General features: G+C 45.5%; 1 protein-coding gene across 4 annotated transcripts in view; it reads left to right on the top strand.

The window, feature by feature from the left end:
• The first annotated feature begins 5,231 nt into the window (after window positions 1–5,231).
• Window positions 5,232–21,884, top strand: part of LOC120916274 (von Willebrand factor-like) — a 74,231-nt gene continuing 57,578 nt past the window's right edge. Inside the window, exons 1-4 of one of the 4 annotated variants that reach the window (XM_040327154.1) lie at window positions 5,279–5,446; window positions 8,887–8,947; window positions 11,304–11,336; window positions 14,044–14,660. In XM_040327154.1, the coding sequence (XP_040183088.1) occupies window positions 5,294–5,446; window positions 8,887–8,947; window positions 11,304–11,336; window positions 14,044–14,414 (618 nt within the window). In that variant the 5' untranslated portion in view covers window positions 5,279–5,293 and the 3' untranslated portion in view covers window positions 14,415–14,660. Of the gene's footprint in view, window positions 5,447–8,886; window positions 8,948–11,303; window positions 11,337–14,043; window positions 14,661–20,412; window positions 20,774–21,884 lie in introns of those variants that run through there. The other 3 variants (XM_040327150.1, XM_040327153.1, XM_040327149.1) reach the window with 3 other exon arrangements.

Genomic DNA, 21,884 nt, shown 5'->3' with positions numbered 1-21,884 from the left:
CACTTCCACTATTCTGGTGCTTCTCTCCTTCATGTAGTACCCAGCCGTGGGTCGCGGGACCCGTGGACCCGATCGCCGCTGGAGTCCCGCGATCGGTCCCCGAAGCTGAAGAACGGGGAGAGCTGTGTGTAAACACGGCTTCCCCGTTCTTCACTGTGGCCGCGTCATCGATCGTGTGATCCCTTTTTTATAGGGGGACACAATCGATGATGTCACACCTACAGCCACACTCCCCTACAGTTGTAAACACACTTGAGGTCACACTTAACCCCTTCAGCGCCCCCTTGTGGTTAACTCCCAAACTGCATTTGTCTTTTCACATTAAACAGTGCATTTTAAATGCATTTTTTGCTGTGAAAATGACAATGGTCCCAAAAATGTGTCAAAATTGTCCGAAGTGTCCGCCATAATGTCGCAGTCACGAAAAAAAATCGCTGATCGCCGCCATTAGTAGTAAAAAAATAAAAATAAATTAAAAATGCAATAAAACTATCCCCTATTTTGTAAACGCTATACATTTTGCGCAAACCAACCGATAAACGCTTATTGCGATTTTTTTTTTACCAAAAATAGGATTGAAGAATACGTATCGGCCTAAACTAAGGACATTTTTTTTTTATATATATTTTTGGGGGATATTTATTATAGAAAATAGTAAAAAATATTGCATTTTTTTCAAAATTGTCGCTCTATTTTTTTTATAGCGCAAAAAATAAAAAACGTAGAGGTGATCAAATACCACCAAAAGAAAGCTTTATTTTTGTGAAAAAAAAGGACGCCAATTTTGTTTCGGAGCCACGTCGCACGACCGCGCAATTGTCAGTTAAAGCGACGCAGTGCCGAATCGCAAAAAGGGGAAAGGTCCTTAACCTGCATTTTGGTCCGGGTCTTAAGTGGTTAAAAATCTCCATAGGTGACGTTTTACATTTTTTTTACAGGTTACTATTTTCGAGTTACAGAGGAGGTCTAGTGCTAGAATTGTTGCACACGCTCAGACGCACGCGGCGATACCTCACATGTGGGGTTTGAACGGCGTTTACATATGTGGGCGGGACTTACATGCGTGTTCGCTTCTACCGGGGACAGGGGCATTTAAAGCGGAGCTCCACCCTAAAGTGGAACTCCCGCTGATCGGAACCCTCCCCCCTCCGGTGTCACATTTGACACCTTTCAGGGGGAGGGGGGTGCAGATACCTGTCTAAAAACAGGTATTTGCACCCACTTCCGGCCACACAGTCTCGGGCAGACTGCGGACAGGACGTCACCTCCCCCCCCCCCCCTCGTTGTGTTCTGGGAACACTTGGCTCCCAGTACACAACGGAAGCCAATCGGCAGGCATAGCATGACTATCGTATGCGCCGTAGGGAACCGGGCAGTGAAGCCGGAGCGATTCACTTCCTGGTTCCCTCACTGAGAATGGCGGGGGGGCAGCAGAGTGACGAGCGATCGCTCCTCCTCTGCTGCGGACGGCGCTGGACTCCAGGACAGGTAAGGGTCCTAATATTAAAAGTCAGCAGCTACAGTATTTGTAGCTGCTGGCTTTTAATATATTTTTTTCAGCGGAGCTCCACTTTAAAAAAAATTAAATAAAATTATTTACCTAATTTTTTTTTTGGTCAAGGTCAAGTGGATAATAGGGCAATAGGGAAACACAGATTAGTGTCTATAGGGGCCCCAAGGGATGCACAAAAAAATACCAGAGGGCTGCACAAGGGTTGGGCAGGTTGGGCACCAAGAGCCTGAGCAAAGTCATTGATTGGATCTCAAGAAGGGGTTTTAATGATAAAAGGTGGAGATTAAGGCCCCGTACACACGACCGAACATGTCTGCTGAAACTGGTCCGCGGACCAGTTTCAGCAGACATGTTCGGTCGTGTGTACGGCCGACCGGACAGGTTTCCAGCGGACAAAAATTTCTTAGCATGGACATGTCCGCTGATAACGGTCCGGCGGACCGATTTCAGCGGACAGTCCGTCCGTCTGTACGAGGCCTAAAAGAAATAAATGACACTGTTGCTGCCTATTGTTTCATGTCTATATAGGATCTGAAGCTCAGACAGAATGGATGATGACGGAATTCAGCTGAATGCCCCGAAGGCAAACGTTGGATTAGTACAAACAGGAGCCCAATTAAATGACACCATGGCCTGCCAACTTACTTATTACAGGTGTCATGTGCGTCCTCCCTGACATTTTAACGCTGGAACAATATATATATATATATATATATATATATATATATGCCCCTAACCATTTATATCTATATATTATATATCCCCCCCATATATATATATATATATATATATATATATATATATATATATATAAATACATATATAGACACTAACCTGTGTTTCCCTATTGCCCGATTATCCACTTGACCTGCGATATGGCACTGCGTTACTTTAACCACTTGGGTCCACTGCTCTGACCCTCAGACTTGGGTCCACTGCTCTGACCCTCAGACTTGGGTCCACTGCTCTGACCCTCAGACTTGGGTCCACTGCTCTGACCCTCAGACTTGGGTCCACTGCTCTGACCCTCAGACTTGGGTCCACTGCTCTGACCCTCAGACTTGGGTTCACTGCTCTGACCCTCAGACTTGGGTCCACTGCTCTGACCCTCAGACTTGGGTTCACTGCTCTGACCCCCAGACTTGGGTCTCTGGCCTCCCCAGTGCACACCTGCACTCGTCGGAAGGATGGAGCCCAGAATGCTGGTCCTGACTCTACTATCAGGCCCACACACCCCTGAACAATCAGTCTCAAAACCTGGATCCAGGACTGGGGTTTTCATCCCACCCGGATCTCTAAGAAATCCCCAGGCTCCAGGTCCCAAAGTAAACTTTTGTAAATAATGAGGAAAACTGAAAAGCCAGTTTCCTCCCAAACAAGCAAATACACTGGAGCCCCTCAACCTGCCTGGTTGAGAATCCTGTATTCAGACACTGGCGGGGTACCATACTACCACTATATATATATATATATATATATTAAAAAAAATTATATATATATATATATATATATTTACTTATTTATATATATTGGGGGGGGGGGGGGTCAGTTAACCACTTCCCGCCCTGTCAATAGTCAATTGACGTCCGGGAAGTGGTTGTTGAAGTGGTTGTGAAATCCTGACTGGACATCTATTGACGTCCTGCAGGATTACATGCCGGCGCGCGCCCGTGGGGGCACGCAGCGCGGTGATCGGTAATGCAGGGTGTCAGTCTGACACCCTGCATCTCCGATCTCGGTAAAGAGCCTCCGGCGGAGGCTCTTTACCACGTGATCAGGCGTGTCCAACCACGGCTGATCACTATGTAAACAGGAAGAGCCGTTGACAGACGCGAGTAGAGGAGAGCCGATTGGCGGCTCTCCTGACAGGGGGGTTTGCGCTGATTGTTTATCAGCGCAGCCCCCCCCTCGGATGCCAACACTGGACCACCAGGGAGTGCCCCCCAGTGCTCAATAGAGTAAAACAATAATAAAATTAAAATTAACACAATGGATGCCAATCAGTGCCCACAAATGGGCACTGACTGGCAACATGGGCACTGACTGAAATGATGCCCAGCAATGCCATCAGTGCCACCCCTCAGTGTCCATCAGTGCCACCCAGTGTCCATCAGTGCCACCTCTTAGTGCCCATCTATGCCCAGTGCCCACCTATCAGTGCCCATCTGTGTCACCCATAAGTACCCATCAGTGCCACCCATAAGTGCCACCCATGAGTGCCCATCAGTGCAGCCAAAGAGTGCCCAGTGCGGCCTATGAGTGCCCATCAGTGCCGCCTATGATTGCCCATCAGTGCCGCCTATGAATGCCCATCAGTGCTGCATACCAGCGCCGCCTATCAGTGCCCATCAGTGCCGTCTATCGGTGCCACCTCATCAGTGCCCATCAGTGCCACCTCATCGGTGCCCATAATTGAAGAAGAAAACGTACTTATTTACGAAAAAAATAAAAACTTAGGGCTAGATTCATGTACGAGATACGATGGCGTATCTCTGAGTTGCGGTGTCATATCTATGCGCCTGATTCTTAGAATCAGTTACGCATAGATTTGACTAAGATCTCTTACGCCGTCGTATCTTAGTTTCAATTTTACGCTGGCCGCTAGGTGGCGCTTCCGTCGATTTATGCGAGGAATATGCTATTTAGGTAGATACGCCGATTCACAAACGTACGTACGCCCGGCGCATTTTTTTACGTCGTTTACGTTAGGCTTTTTCCGGCATAAGGTTACTCCTGCTATATGCGGCGTACGCAATGTTCAGTATGGACGTCGTTCCCACGTTGATTTTTTAAATTTTTACGTCGTTTGCGTAAGTCGTTCGCAAATAGGGCTGTACGTAAGTTACGTTCACGTCTAAAGCATTGACGATTTGCGGCGGAATTTCGAGCATGCGCACTGGGATTCTTTCACGAACGGCGCATGCGCCGTTCGTAAAAAACTTCAAATACGTGGGGTCACACTAAATTTGGATAAAACACGCCCACATCATCCAAATTTGAATTAGGCGGGCTTACGCCGGAGCACATACGTTACGCCGCCGTAACTTAGGGCACAAGTTCTTTCTGAATACGGAACTTGCGCCGTAATTTACGGTGACGTAACATATCGGAGATACGTTACGCCCGCACAACATTACGCAGGGCTACCTGAATCTAGCCCTTTTTTCAAAAAATGTCGGTCTTTTTTTAGTTGTTGCACAAAAAATAAAAATCGCAGAGGTGATCAAATACCACCAAAAGAAAGCTCTATTTGCGACCGCACAATTGTCATTCAATATTGGCTTGGGCAGGAAGGTGCGTAAGTGCCTGGTATGGAAGTGGTTAAAGTAACGCCGTGCTGCATAAAATGAAGGAGGATAAATCTTCCAGAGGTCAAGTGGATAATAGGGCAATAGGGAAACACAGATTAGTGTCTATAGGGGCCCTGAGGGCTGCACAAGGGCCCCTGGCCACAGGTTGGGCACCAAGAGCCTAACCAAAGTCATTGATTGGATCTTAAGAAGGGGTTTTAATGATAAAAGTTGGAGATTAAAAGAAATAAATGACACTGTTGCTGCCCATTGTTTCATGTCTATATAGGATCTGAAGCTCAGACAGAATGGATGATGACGGAATTCAGCTGAATGCCCCGAAGGCAAACCTTGGATTAGTACAAACAGGAGCCCAATAAATGACACCATGGCCTGCCAACTTACTTATTATGGGTGCCATGTGCGTCCTCGCTGACATTTTAAAGCTGGAACAATGATGAGGAAATGATGTTATGTAAGAGTTATAACAATGGAAAATCCCAACAGGACGAGAACTGGGAGCCAATTACTGTGTTGCCCGCACCCATCTCCTGTATGGTCACGCCTACACCCCACACCCTATATAATTCTGAACCCGGCCATACCTGATACAGGACCCGCCGACTACTACTACCCCACACAGGTCAGTGTCACAGACAGATATTCCAGCATTTTTCTAACTCTTTACCAAAGACTTCACTCATCAACCTATCATTTCTGAGATATATGTATTTAAATGTTACTTTACAGCTTTGTTTGTATCATAATAAAAATGTTTTTTTTTTTAAACTTTAACATGTTAATGTAAATATGTTTCTTGTGGCCATCTTAGTGACCATAATTCAGTATTTTCCCTATTCACACATTACATTGTAAGAAATAAATATGTTTTTTTTTAGTGCCATCTAGTGGCCATAATGGAGTTACATTAAGATATTGGGTAATATATAAGCTCCTGCATTGTCACCCTGTCACATTTTTCTTTCTCTTTACCAAAGACTTCACTCGTCAACTTATTATTTCTGAGATATATGTATTTAAATGTTACTTTACAGCTTTGTTTGTATCATAATATCATTTTTTTAACCTTTACATTTTAATGCATGCATTGCAATGGAAAAAGTTGCTTTGAATAACTTTAAATTTACAGATTTAAAAAAAATTCCTAGTGATCCTGCCATGAAGGTCCTTGTTCAGGCATTTCTTGTTATAGGGGGTGCAGGGGCGGACTGACCATTGAAGCTCTCGGGCACTGCCAGAGGGCCCCATGCCACTAGGGGGCCCCGTCAGGGTTGCCAGGTTCAATAAAACCAGGGACAGTATGTAAAAATCTGTGTTTTTATTACATCTGTCCCTGATATGTCTGAAACCGACATGCTTTTGATGTGAAAATCCAGAGATTTTAGCTGCCCTGCCTCCTGGCGTTGTGGCCATCTGTAAGCCCAGGGGGCCCCATAATCTCCTATTGCCCCATGAGTTGTCAGTCCGCCCCTGAGGGGGTGACAGCATTTTGTCCCTGGCTCCCAGGTGTGCTTCTGCATTGTCACCTGGGCTTCTGACCAGGGCATCATGGGCCCCTGGGCAAAGTAATGCTCTGGGGCCCCTACAATGATGGCAGTGCAGGTAAACAGACATCAAGTAGGTAGGAGGCAGACTGCCTCCCCTGTGTATCTATCACTCTCAGTGCCATCATGGGGCCCCCAATTTCGGTGCAGCATGGGCTCAAGGACCAGCTGCTTTGGGGGAAAAAACAGGGGCCCCCCATGCCCAGGTGTGCTCTCTCATTAAGACAGCCCTGCTTCTGATGGATCACTCCAAAGACATGCTGGTAGGTTAATTGGCTTCTGTCTAAATTGGCCCCTAGTATATAAATGTGAGTTAGGGACCTTAGAGTGTAAGCTCCATGAGGGTAGGGACCGATGTGAATGTACAATGTATATGTAAAGTGCTGCGTAAATTGACAGCACTATATAACTACCTAAATAATAATAATAATAAAATAAAACCATTCTATGCAATTCCAATGTGTGAATGAGGAAAATACTGCATTATGGCCACTAGATGGCATTAACTACAATAAGAAGTAAGTATGTTTCTTAGCGCCATCTAGTGAACATAATTCAGTATTTTCCCTATTCACACAACTGTATTGCAGGGTCAGTAGATGACACTAACTATCATAAGAAATACATGTTTCTTCATGCCACAAGTGCACAAGTGTAAAATCATGCTGTGTGCAATTCAAATGTTTGAATAGGGAAAATACTGCATTATGACCACTAGATGGTGCTGACTATAGTCATAAGAAATAAGTATGCCTCTTAGTGCCATCTAGGCACTAATGATTTTTTTTCCCCCCAGGCATATACTAGAATTTGTACATTTTAATTTCAAAGCCACTAAATGGCACTGGTTATTATAAGAAATAAATAGGTTTCTTAATGCCATCTTAGTGTTCTAGAGCAGGGGTGGGCAACCTTTGGCGCTCCAGCTGTTGTGGAACTACATTTCCCATGAGGCATTGCAAGGTTGGCAGTTACAATTGTAGTTCTGCAACAGCTGGAGTGCCACAGGTTGCCTACCCCTGTCCTAGAGCGTTCTATACATTTTCATTTCAAGGCCACTAGATGGCACTGACTATTATAAGAAATAAATATATTTCTTAGTGCCATCTTTGTGACCATAATTCAGTATTTTCCCTATTCACACAATTGAAATGCAGGGTCACTAGATCAGTGTTTCCCAACTCCAGTCCTCAAGGCGCCCCAACAGGTCATGTTTTTAGGCTTTCCATTATTTTGCACAGGTGATTTGATCAGTTTCACTTAGTAATTACCACAGCCGTTTCATCTGAGGGAAATCCTGAAAACATGACCTGTTCAGTGTCATCTTAAGAGCATTATAGGCCCCCGGGCAATACAGTGCACTGGGGCCCTGTCTACACAATCACGCACGAGAATTACTGACAAAAATCATAAAATTTACTGGCAGAACCACATTTTTTACTGCCACTGCAAAAAAAGTACCGAAAATTACAGTTTTCAGTGCCCAACAATGCAAATGTCAGTATTTAAACTATAAACATATAGCTAGTGCTATTAGAAATGTGTTTAAGTTAAACAAAAGTACAAAAAAAAATGTCTTCATTGACATGAAGGTCAGGTTACTATAACCCAGCCAGCACAGAGTTTCCTCTTACATCAGAGTCTGCAGGATTCCCCCTTATAGTGAAAGGGAACTCTTATGTAAAGGGGAACGCTGCAGATCATGATCTAAGGGGGGAACTCTGATGTGGAGGGGGGCTATGGTGACCAGAGGCAACCTTATATCAGAGTCCACTGCTTTCTCTTTCCCACTTACATCAGGGTCCGCAGACTGAGTTCCCCCTTGCATTGTAAGGGGGAATCCTGCAGACTCTGATGTGGGGGGTACTCTGGTGACCAGAGACCACCTTCCTTAGATTAAATACACTAAGGTAAGGGGGGTCACTAATATAGGAGGGGGAACCTTTATATCAGTGCCCCCTTACATTTTTGCATTCACTCCCCCCTTACATCAGCAATCCCCCGCACTCGTGGAGGACCGGATCTTCTCTGTGATTTCCGCGAACTGGGCATGGGCAGTTCTAACCCGTCACTCTCCATAATTTTTTACTGGGGTTGCTGGGCAGCCGGTGGGGCCCCCCAGGCAAGCGGGGCCCCCGGGCAACTTCCCAGCGTGCCCAATGGAAAAGATGGCCCTGGACCTGTTGGTGTGCCTTGAGGACTGGAGTTGGGAAACACTGCACTAGACGACACTATTATAAGAAATAAAAATGTTTATTAGTGCCATCTAGTGGCCATAATGGAGTTATATTAAGATATTGGGTAATTTTTCTAGCTCCTGCATTGTCACCCTGTCACATGGGCTTCTGATGGAGATTACACGTGTAAAATCATGCTGTGCAATTCAAATGTATGAATGGGGATAATACTGCATTATGACCACTAGATGGTGCTGGTTATAGGGAGAAATAAGTATGCTTATACTGTATATATCTTTCTGTGTCTCATGTGCAGCGCTTGTCTTCTCTCTTTGTTTCAGGAAACTGATAAAGTCTTGGTAATCATGGGGCCGTCCTCTGCATTCCTTCTGACCCTAATTGGTGAGTAAAATAAATGTATAAAGTCTACAATGATTTATAGTGAAGTCGGCTCAGTAATCATCAATGGATAATCATGTACCGCGTGTGATCGCGGTTACCTGCGATGGTGAAGTCATGTCTTCAGACCAAGGGCCCATAGGCGTGCGCACAGGGTGTGCCAGGTGTGCACAGGCACACCCTAATCATCCAGTGCAGCATAGATTTCCCCTACTGCCCTAGTCCCACCTTCCTGACGCACCGCTGCTGGCTTCCCTCCTCTCCTCTCCCGGCAGCTGATGCTGTGGGGATGTTTTAGGATGAATGGGGGACGGGGGGCCAGTAAATATGTAATTTATTGACCCCTTCCCTTTCTGAATAAACACAGTGAGTGATCAGTAGCGTGTGTTTGAGCTTTGGGGTGCACACCCTAATGCCATAGGCTGCGCACACCTATGCAAGGGCCCCCAAACATAAACAAAGGGCCACCTCACTGTCTATCAGACTGTTTGGGGGCCAGACTGTGGTCAGTAGGGGGGGGGGGGGAATACTCCAGCATTAGAAGTTAGTGGGAATGAAAATGACCATGTGTCTGTGGTCAGAATGATGATCTAACATTGGTGTCAGTTCGTTGGTATATTTAAAGCCCCCCCCCCCTTCAGCATTGGTGTCAGTGGGAGTAATATACCCCTCCAGCATTGGTGTCAATGGGTATAATAAAAGACCCATCCAGCATTTTTGTCAGTGGGAGTAATAACCCCCCTCCCCCAGAATTGGTGTCAGTGGGAGTAATAAAAGACCCACAAGCATTGGTGTCAGTAAAAGTAATAACCACCCCCCCCCCCCCACACAAATTGGTTAGTTTCAATGGGAGTAATTAAAGTTGTGAAGCATTCGTGTGAGTGAGAGTAATAAAAGACCTTCAATTATCGGTGTCAGTAGGATCAATAATTCCCCTCCCCCCAGCATTGGTGTCAGTAGGAGCAATAATTCCCCCCCCCCCCCCGAGCATTGGTGTTAGTGGGAGTAAAAATTCCCCTCCCCGCAGCATTGGTGTCAATGGGAGTAATAATCCCCCCCACCCCCAGCAATGGGAGTAATAATTCTCCCTCAGCATTGGTGTCAGTGGGAGTAATAATCCCCCCAGCATTGGTGTCAGTGGGAGTAATAATTCCCCCCCACCCCCAGCATTGGTGTCAGTGGGAGTAATCATTTCCCCCCCCCACCCCCAGCATTGGTGTCAGTGGGAGTAATAATTCCCCCCACCCCCAGCATTGGTGTCAATGGGAGTAATAATCCCCCCCCCAGCATTGGTGTCAGTGGGAGTAATAATTCCACCCCCCCAGCATTGTTGTCAATGGGAGTAATAATTCCCCCCCACCCCCAGCATTGGTGTCAATGGGAGTAATAATCCCCCCAGCATTGGTGTCAGTGGGAGTAATAATTCCCCCCACCCCAGCATTGGTGTCAATGGGAGTAATAATTCCCCCTCAGCATTGGTGTCAGTGGGAGCATTAATCCCCCCAGCATTGGTGTCAGTGGGAGTAATAATTCCCCCCCACCCCCAGCATTGGTGTCAGTGGGAGTAATAATTCCCCCCCCACCCCCAGAATTGGTGTCAATGGGAGTAATAATCCCCCCCCCCCCCAGCATTGGTGTCAGTGGGAGTAATAATTCCCCCCCACCCCCAGCATTGGTGTCAATGGGAGTAATAATTCCCCTCCAGCATTGGTGTCAGTGGGAGTAATAATTCCCCCCCACCCCCAGCATTGGTGTCAATGGGAGTAATAATTCCCCCCAGCATTGGTGTCAGTGGGAGTAATAATTCCCCCCAGCATTGGTGTCAGTGGGAGCAATAGAAATCCCCCACTGTTGGTGTCAATGGGAGTAATAACCCCTCCAGCATTAGTGTCAATGATATAATATAAGACTACCCCCAGCATTGATGTCAGTGGGAGTAATGAACCTCCCGGCATTGGTGTCAGTGGGTGTAATATAAGACTACGCCCAACATTGATGTAACTGGGAATAATAAAGGGAAATAAAGAGTTCCATTTCTTTCTGGGTCCTCATTGTGAAGATCCCCCCTCTCTGTGATACCTGGTGGTGGGAAATCCAAACATTTCCAGTTCTCACCAGAACAGGAATAGAGGGGAAATCTTTCAATGGGGACACCTGTTTTGGTTACATTTGTCTTTCCTTATTTTGGAGAGATTAGCTCACACCTCCTCTTGTGTCTCCCCCTTTTTTTTTTATTTTATTTTTTAAGTGTACAAAATGTGTTATTTTTTACTTTTAAATTTGAATATTTTTATGTTAAAATAATTCATGCAAATTTTAATTTAATTAATTGATGAATACAATTGTTTTTGTTTTCCAGGTGTCGCCTTCATACTAATCCATGCTCAGCCAGGTAAATATAAAAATGTAATCCTTCTATAGAAGGGGGTGATGGTGCACATTCATTCTGTGTGGATGGGGGCAAACATCTAATGTTACAATGCTATTTACTCACCAGGTCAAATATTATTCAGGGAAAATACCACATTATGGCCTCTAGATGGAGCTAAAGATCATAGGAAATAAATACAGTGGAACCTCGGATTACGAGCATAATCCGTTCCAGGAGAACACTCGTAATCCAAAGCACTTGCATATCAAAGCGAGTTTCCCCCATAGAAGTTAATGGAGACAAAAATAATTTGTTCCGCATTAACTTCTATGGCCTGCAATACCGCATGTGGCCAGAGGTGGGGAGGGGGCGCCAGAGAGTTGATGGCGCTGCGCTGCTATGTTAAAGTGCGCATGCGTGAGAATTGGGCGAGACGGGCGTTCGGGGATAGTCGCTGCTCGTCATCACTCTCCAGGTATTTTAAAAGTCTCTTTACAAAAAAAACTCGTCAGATCGGCGGCGGAATTACATATAGTAAGTTAAATTACTTGCACAATCGTATTGCCAGATAAAAGAACTTATTTTAAAAAATTTAAAAACGTGGATGGAACACCACATTAATAACAATAGAGTTTGCCTTATTCACACAGCACAAATATATATATATATATATATATATATATATATATATATATATATATATATATATATATATATATATATATATATATATATATATGCAGTTTCATGAGATGAATAGTTATTTATTTATTTTTTATTTATTTTTTAAACCACTTGACATCCAGGCCAATTCTGGCATATCGCTCCTACATGTAAAAATCACAGGGCCAGATTCACAGAGCAGATACTACGGCGCATCTCCTGATACTCCGTCGTATCTCTGTTTCTATCTATGCGACTGATTCATAGAACCAGTTACGCATAGATAGCCATAAGATCCGACAGGTGTAATTGTTTTACACTGTCGGATCTTAGGATGCAGTACCATGGCCGCCGCTGGGGGGAGTTTGCGTCGCAAACCAGCGTCGGGTATGCAAATTAGGAGTTACGGCGATCCACGACGGTGGATCCACGACGGTTTTTCGCGTTCGCTACGTCGCCGCTAGTCTAGTTTCCCGTCGCAAAGTTAGTCGTTTTTTTTTGGTGCCTTAACTTTACACAGCAATCGTATTGCTGTCTAAAGTATGGCCGTCGTTCCCGCGTCGAAATTTAAAAAATAACGTCGTTTGCGTAAGCCGTCCGGGAATACGGAAGTACGCTACGCGCGTCGCCGTTTCGAAAAAATTACGTCACGGCGCGCAAAGCACGGCGGGAGTTAGGAAACGGAGCATGCGCAGTAGGTCCGGCGCGGGAGCGCGCCTAATTTAAATGGCACACGCCCATTTGAATTGGCCTGCCTTGCGCCGGAGGCCGCCGGTGTAGTTTTCATCGCAAGTGCTTTGTGAATCAGGCACTTGCGATGAAAACTTGCGGCGGTGTAATGTATCTACAATACGTTACGCCGCCGCAGTTCTATGTGAATCTGGCCCATAATTTTTTTTCGAGAAAATTACACAGAACCCCTAAAAATGATATATGTTTTTTTTTTTAGCAGAGACCATAGAGAATACAATGGCGGTCATTGCAATTTTTTTTATTCAGAAATATCTGAATGATGCCTGTAGCTGCGCCTATCATTCAGATATCACCGCACAAAGCCCATGCCGTTAATTTACGGCGTGCGGTTGTTAATAACTACATCCCCTAAGTAAATTGGCCTCTACACATTTTGGGCTAGATTCTCGTAGGAGATACGACGGCGTATCTCCAGATACGCCATCGTATCTCTGAGTCAGAGCCGTCGTATCTTGGCGCCTGATTCAAAGAATCAGATACGCCAAAATTTCTCTAAGATACGACCAGCGTAAGTCTCCTACGCCGTCGTATCTTAACTGCATATTTACGCTGGCCGCTAGGGGCGTGTACGCTGATTTACGCCTAGAAATATGTAAATCAGCTAGATACACCTATTCACAAACGTACGCCCGGCCGTCGCAGTACAGATACGCCGTTTACGTTAGGCTTTTTCCGGCGTAAAGTTACCCCTGCTCTATGAGGCGTACCAATGTTAGGTATGGACGTCGGAACAGCGTCAAATTTTTCACGTTTTGCGTAAGTCGTTCGCGAATAGGGCTGGGCGTCATTTACGTTCACGTCGAAAGCATTGGCTTCTTGCGGGTTAATTTGGAGCATGCGCACTGGGATACTTTCACGGACGGCGCATGCGGCGTTCGTAAAAAAGCGTCATTTATGTGGGGTCACAATAAATTAACATAACACACGCCCACATCTTCCACATTTGAATTAGGTGGGCTTACGCCGGCCTATTTACGCTACGCCGCCGCAACCTTGCTTTGAGAATACGGCACTTGCCTGTCAAAGTTGCGGAGGCGTAACGTAAATAGGATACGCTACGCCCGCACAAAGATGCGCGCTCCTACGTGAATCCGGGCCTTTGTGGCTATATTAAAATGGCTCATCCCTAATCAGGTTACTGCCACCTAGAGGATTTTACTGGGCAGAGCGGCCTGAGGGGAAAAAATGTTTTAATAATTGTGTGATTAAAAAAAAAAAATACCTGGGGATAGGAAAGTAATTCAGTGCAGTTTTATCTTGTTTGTCTAAAAATTCATCAATAATATTATTTTTTTCGTTTTGACTTTTTCAGCTGCCAACACTGAATGCCCAGAAAATCAAGAATTCAATGGGTGTGGGTCTGACTGCCCAGCAAACTGCAGCCACCCCGACCCCCCTGAGATGTGTAATCGCAAGTGCAAGATCGGATGTTTCTGCAAGAAGGGCTTCCTAGACAACGGATATGGAGGCTGCGTCCCAGAAGAGGAATGCAGAGCTTGTACAGGGAACAGAACGTACGGCTGCGGAAGCGCCCCCTCCTGCGTTCAAACATGCAGCAATAGGAAAGAACTCAAGATCTGCACTATGCAATGTGTCTTTGGGTGTATCTGTAAGCCTGACTATGTGCTGCTGAGCGAGGATGATAAAACCCACTGTGTCCTAACCAAGGATTGCCCCCAATAATAAAACCATGAAACTCAAGCCTTACATGTGAAAGGCTATGCAGAAGATGACAGGAAGCTGATATAAAGATAGACGCTGGTGCTTATGCTAGCTGTGAGAGTGTGTGTATGTGTATATATATATATACACACACACATACATACACAATGTTTTATGTTGGTCATACACTTGGTAGCGGTGTTGTTATTGCAAAATAAGTTTACTGTCAATTATCTCTGAATAAAACATGATTATGTTTCCTATCCATATAGTTTGTGATTGAGCTTTATTAACCACTTAAGCCCCGGACCAATATGCAGCCTAAAGACCCAAGGGGTTTTTACAGTTTGGGACTGCGTCGCTTTAACAGACAATTGCGCGGTCGTGCGACGTGGCTCCCAAACAAAATTGGCGTCCTTTTTTCCCCACAAATAGAGCTTTCTTTTGGTGGTATTTGATCACCTGTGCGGTTTTTATTTTTTGCGCTATAAACAAAAATAGAGCGACAATTTTGAAAAAAATGCAATATTTTTTTACTTTTTGCTGTATTAAATATCCCCCAAAAACATATATAAAAAATGTTTTTTTCCTCAGTTTAGGCCGATACGTATTCTTCTACCTATTTTTGGTAAAAAAAAATCGCAATAATCGTTTATCGGTTGGTTTGCGCAAAATTTATAGCGTTTACAAAATAGGGGATCGTTTTTTTGCATTTTTATTTTTTTTACTACTAATGGCGGCGATCAGCGATTTTTTTCGTGACTGCGACATTATGGCGGACACTTCGGACAATGTTGACACATTTTTGGGACCATTGTCATTTTCACAGCAAAAAATGCATTTAAATTGCATTGTTTATTGTGAAAATGACAGTTGCAGTTTGGGAGTTAAACACAGGGGGCGCTGTAACATTTAGTGTTCACTGTGTATGTGTTTACTAGTGTAGGGGGGTGTGGCTGTAGGAATGATGTCATCGATCGAGTCTCCCCTATAAAGGGGATCACTAGATCGATGCGCCACCATAGTGAAGCACGGGGAAGCCGTGTTTACACACGGCTCTCCCCGTTCTTCAGCTCCGGGGAGCGATCGCGACGGAGCGGCTATAAACAAATAGCCGCGCCGTCGTCCCGGATCACTCCCCGAGGGGACCCGACCTCCGCATGTACAGGGGGGGGTCCCGATCGGACCCCCCACCCACGTCAAGCAGAGGACGTACAGGTACGTGCTTGTGCCTGTCCGTGACATTCTGCCGACGTATATGTACATGAGGAGGTCGGGAAGTGGTTAAGACTCTGAAAATGATTGTAAAAACAAAACAAACATGTCATACTTACCTCCACTGTGCAGACTTACCTCAGCGGCTGTCTCGGCTCCTCCCTGCTTCTGGTAACCCCCTCTGGGAAGCTCTCTCCCAAGGGGGGGTTAGCTTGCGGGCACGTTCCCAAGTCCTGCATTCGGTGTCCAGGGGGGGAGGCACTGTGGGACGCAGACGGCAGCCCATTGTGGGCTCACTATGGGCAGTGGCGTAGCGTGGGCTGTCAGCACCCGGGGCTGGGCAAGAAATTTGCACCCCCTAACCAGTGCCGGTGATCTGCCGTGCTGGTTCCAGGTATCATGGAAGTTCCAGCGCATGCGCAAACTGATGCGCTGAGATGGTTCCAGCTATCGGGAAAGTTCCTTCAAGCACTGCGCAGGTGCAAACTTGCTGACGGAAATCCCCGAACGGCGGCTGGCATCCAGGGCGACGTGGATTTTGAGGTAAGTGGCCAGTCGGCCTCACCTTCTCGCTTCGCTCGCTCGGCCTCCTGGCTCTTTTTTTAACATCCTCCAATCCACGGGGATGTTAAAGAATGAGCCTGGATGCCGGGCGAGGTTCGGAGATTTCCGTCAGGAAGTTTGCGCCTGCGCAGTTAGTGAAGGAACTTCCCCCATAGGGGAACATTGAGGACAAGTCACCGGCCCAAGACATTGTGCTGCCTGGTACCAAGAATGAAATGCTGCCCCCCCCCCCAAAAAAAAAAAATTACGCCCACCAAAATGCCCCCACATCCATTATTTTATATCGTGATAACTAAAGTGGACCTATCATGGCTCTATACATGTGTATATAGGAGTATAAAAAGGACCTGTTATGGCTCTATTCATGCAATTAACCCCACAGTGGAGCGGAGAGCGGAACGGGAGGAGCGGTCGGGCGGAAAATTAGCCCCACAGTGGAGTGGAGAGCGGAGCTGGCGGAATGGGATGGCGTGCGGGAGGCAATTTGCTGCCCCCCTGAAAGTGCTGCCTGGTACAATGGTACCATCGGGTCCCATGGTAGGGCCGGCCCTGCCCCTAACCCACGGATTTTTAGCACTCCGAGTCCCTTTCACTAGTACAGACCAACCTGATTCCTACACGACCTACCAGATTACTATACTAACCTACCCGATTCCTATACTGACCTACCCTCCTCTTCCCCCCCCCCTAGTCTCCGCACGGTCACAATCCCTGGGATCATCATGGATGGTCTTCAGTGTACATTTACTCATTGCTGTGTCAGTGTCACCGATGAAGCCTAGGCGGGGACTGCACCGCAACTTCTTCCTCATAGCGAAGTGAAAGAGCTCAAAAACTCCTAGACTGCACAGCCCAGGAGAAGAGCAGCAGGTAACCTGACGATGCGCCCCTCTAAATTTTGCACCCAGGGCAACAGTCACCCTGGCTCCCCCCCACGCTACACCACTGACTATGGGGAGCTAGGAGCATTGGTGGGGACTGAGGGCTCTTAGGGAGCTGTGAAAGGTTGAGGGGCACTGTGGGCCACTATGAAAGATTGGGAGGCACTTAGGGGGCTGGAAGGCACAGTGGGAGGTTGGGATCTGTAGCTGGCCTGAGAGGCCAATGGGATAGATCAGATGTAGTTAACCTCGGCCCCCCAGCTGTGGTGAAACTACAAGTCCCATGAGACATTGCAAGACCCCGACAATCACAGGCATGACTCCTAGAGGCAGAGGCATGATGGGATTTGTAGTTTCAGCACAGCTGGAGTGCTGAGGTTGCCGCCCCCTTGGTTAGATCATATAGCCAGCTCTGGAATTCTCCAGAATATAGAACCTGCACTTACAAAACACCACATGTAAAAAAAAAAAAAAAATGTATATGGTTGTCTAGTGTCCATAAAATACATATTTTCCTGAAATGTTACCCCCAATTCCAAAAAAGTTGAGACGCTGTGTAAACTCTACATAAAAAAACAATACAATGATCTGCAAATCTCATAAACCCATATTTTATTCTCAATAAAAAATAAATAAAACAAACATTTAAACTGAGAATAAAAGTAAGGTCATTCTGAAAATGATGGCAGCAACAAGTCTCAAAAAAGTTGGAACAGGGTGACCAAAAGTTAGCAAAGCGGTGCCGACAAGGAAGAGCTGGAAGAATATTTTGTAATTAATTCAGTTAATTGTCAAAAAGGTCAGTAACGTGATTGGGTATAAATTCTGCATTATGGGCAGTAGATGGAGCCGACGATCAAAGATATATCAATTTATTAACCACTTGCCTACTGGGCACTTTCACCCCCTTTCTGCCCAGGCCAATTTTCAGCACTGTCACTTTAAATGACAATTGCGTGGTCATGCTACACTGTACCCATATTTTTAGCCCCCCCCCCCCCACAGAAATAGAACAATATCTTTTGGTGCCATATAATCACCGCTTATTTTTTTGCTAAAGAAAATGAAAGAAAGAATTTTTTTTTTTTTACACTCCCCCTTCTCCTTCACTGATGAGGCATTGGTAGGTGACACCGATTGGCAGCACTGGTGGGATTGCCCTGATTATCAGTGTAGATGTTCCTTTCACACGAGCCGGTTATTGTCTCTCCTCTCGTGTTCAGCGTAAGAAAAGGAACGCCGATAACTGGCTTGCGCTTACATTGTGATCAGCTGTCATTGGACACGTGGTAAAGGGACACTGTGATTGGCCCCTTTACCCCAATCCAGTGGCGGTGCATCTATAAAGGGCGAAGCAATGCCGCCCCCTCTCTCCTGCACAGCTCTAATCCCCATAGATTCATGGAATGCATGAATCCATCTATTGTCGCTACTGACACCCCCTATTCAGGTGTCCGGCCCCTTTTTTGGGCACCTTAATTACATGTATCGACTGGTTTGCGCAAAATGTATAGCGTTTACAAAATAGGGGATAGTTTTATGGCATTTTTACTAATAATTTTTTTTTCTACTAATGGCGGTGATCAGCGATTTTTTTCGTGACTGCGACATTATGGCGGACACATCGGACACTTTTGACACATTTTTGGGACCATTGTCATTTTCACAGTGAAAAGTGCTATAAAAATGCACTGATTACTGTGAAAATTACAATTGTGCTGAAGGGGTTAAGTGTGATCTCATATGTGTTTCTAACTGTAGGGGGGGGGGGGGGGGGGGGCTGGACATGTGACATCAGTGATCGTCTTTCCCTATATCAGGGAACAGACGATCACTGACACTACCACAATGAAGAACAGGGAAGGTGTGTTTACACTCACCTCTCCCCGTTCTTAAGCTCCAGTGACCGATCGCAGGACACCCCCAGACTTGGGTCCACTGATCTGACCCCCAGACTTGGGTCTCTGGCCTCCCCAGTACACACCTGCACTTGTCGGGAGGGTGGAGCCCAGAATGCTGGTCCTGACTCTACTATCAGGCCCACACACCCCTGAACAATCAGTTTCAAAACCTGGATCCAGGACTTGGGTTTTCATCCCACCCGGATCTCTAAGAAATCCCCAGGCTCCAGGTCCCAAAGTGGACTTTTGTAAATAATGAGGAAAACTGAAAAGCCAGTTTCCTCCCAAACAAGCAAATACACTGGAGCCCCTCAACCTGCCTGGTTGAGAATCCTGTATTCAGACACTGGCGGGGTACCATACTACCACTATATATATACATATATACACACATATATATACAGATATATATATATGATGTATATATATATATATATACTCATTTATTTATATATATATTTACTTATTTATTTATATATATATTTGGGGGGGTACAGTGTCGCTCGACTGCACAATTGTCAGTTAAAGTAACACAGTGCCGTATCGCATAAAATGAAGGAAAATAAATCTTCCAGAGGTCAGGTGGATAATAGGGCAATAGGGAAACACAGATTAGTGTCTATAGGGGCCCCAAAGGATGCACAAAAAATACCAGAGGGCTGCACAAGGGCCCCTGGCCACAGGTTGGGCACCAAGGGCCAGATTCACGTAGAAGTGCGGCGGCGTAACGTATCATAGATACGTTACACCGCCGCAAGTTTTCATCGCAAGTGCCTGATTCACAAAGCACTTGCGATGAGAACTACACCGGCGGCCCAATTCAAATGGGCGTGTGCCATTTAAATTAGGCACGCTCCCGCGCCAGACCTTCTGCGCATGCTCCGTTTTTTAACTCCCGCCGTGCTTTGCACGCCGTGACATCATTTTTTTTGAACGGCGACGCGTGTAGCGTAATTCCGTATTCCCGGACGGCTTACGCAAACAACGTTATTTTTTTAATTTCGACGCGGGAACGACGGCCATACTTTAGACAGCAATATGTTTGCTGACTAAAGTTAGGGCACCTAAAACGACGACTAACTTTGCGAAACAAAACTAGACTAGCGGCGACGTAGCGAACGCGAAAATCCGTTGTGGATCCTCCGTAACTCCTAATTTGCATACCCGACGCTGGTTTACGACGTGAACTCCCCCCAGCGGCGGCCGCGGTACTGCATCCTAAGATCCGACAGTGTAAAACAATTACACCTGTCTGATCGTATGGATATCTATGCGTAACTGATTCTATGAATCAGTCGCATAGATAGAAACAGAGATACGACGGCGTATCTCTTTGGTGAATCTGGCCCCAAGAGCCTAACCAAAGTCATTGATTGGATCTCAAGAAGGGGTTTTAATGATAAAAGGTGGAGATTAAAAGAAATAAATGACACTGTTGCTGCCTATTGTTTCATTTCTATATAGGATCTGAAGCTCAGACAGAACGGATGATGACGGAATTCAGCTGAATGCCCCGAAGGCAAACCTTGGATTAGTACAAACAGGAGCCCAAATAAATGACACCATGGCCTGCCAACTTACTTATTATGGGTGCGATGTGCGTCCTCGCTGACATTTTAACGCTGGAACAATGATGAGGAAATTATGTTATGTAAGAGTTATAACAATGGAAAATCCCAACAGGACGAGAACTGGGAGCCAATTACTGTGTTGCCCGCACCCATCTCCTGTATGGTCACACCTACACCCCACATCCTATATAATTCTGAACCCGGCCATACCTGGTACAGGATCCGCCGACGACTACTACCCCACACAGGTCAGTGTCACAGACAGATATTCCAGCATTTTTCTAACTCTTTACCAAGGACTTCACTCATCAACCTATCATTTCTGAAATATATGTATTTAAATGTTACTTTACAGCTTTGTTTGTATCATAATAAAAATGTTTTTTAAACTTTAACATGTTAATGTAAATATGTTTCTTGTGGCCATCTTAGTGACCATAATTCAGTATTTTCCCTATTCACACATTACATTGTAAGAAATAAATATGTTTTTTTTAGTGCCATCTAGTGGCCATAATGGAGTTACATTAAGATATTGGGTAATATTCTAGCTCCTGCATTGTCACCCTGTCACATTTTTCTATCTCCTTACCAAAGACTTCACTCGTCAACTTATTATTTCTGAGATATATGTATTTAAATGTTACTTTACAGCTTTGTTTGTATCATAATATACATTTTTTTAACCTTTACATGTTAATACATGCATTGCAATGGCAAAAGTTGCTTTGAATAACTTAAAATGTACAGATTTTAAAATCATCCCTAGTGATCCTGCCATGAAGGTCCTTGTTCAGCTATTTCTTGTTATAGGGGGGTGACAACATTTTGTCCCTGGCTCCCAGGAGTGCTCCTGCATTGTCACCTGGGCTTCTGATCAGGGCAGTCTTAACAGCATCATGGGCCCCTGGGCAAAGTAATGCTCTGGGGCCCCTACAATGATGACAGTGCAGGTAAACGGACATCAAGTAGGTAGGAGGCAGACTGCCACCCCTGTGTATCTATCACTCTCAGTGCCATCATGGGGCCCCCAATTTCGGTGCAGCGTGGGCTCAGGGACCAGCTGCTTTGGGGGGAAAACAGGGGCCCCCATGCAGCTGGGGCCCCTGGGCAGTGCCCAGGTGTGCCCTCTCATTAAGACAGCCCTGCTTCTGATGAATAACTCCAAAGACATGCTGATAGGTTAATTGGCCCTAGTATATGAATGTGAGTTAGGGACCTTAGATTGTAAGCTCATTGAGGGTAGGGCCCGATGTGAATGTACAATGTATATGTAAAGCGCTGCGTAAATTGACAGTGCTATATAAGTACCTAAATAATAATAATAATAATATTAATAATAATAATAATAATAATAAT

This window comes from Rana temporaria, chromosome 10 (genome assembly GCF_905171775.1).
Source record: "Rana temporaria chromosome 10, aRanTem1.1, whole genome shotgun sequence".
In the NCBI taxonomy this organism is placed as follows: Eukaryota; Metazoa; Chordata; class Amphibia; order Anura; family Ranidae; genus Rana; species Rana temporaria.
Note: the sequence above shows the minus strand (reverse complement) of the source record. Positions and strands in the feature narration are given on the sequence as shown.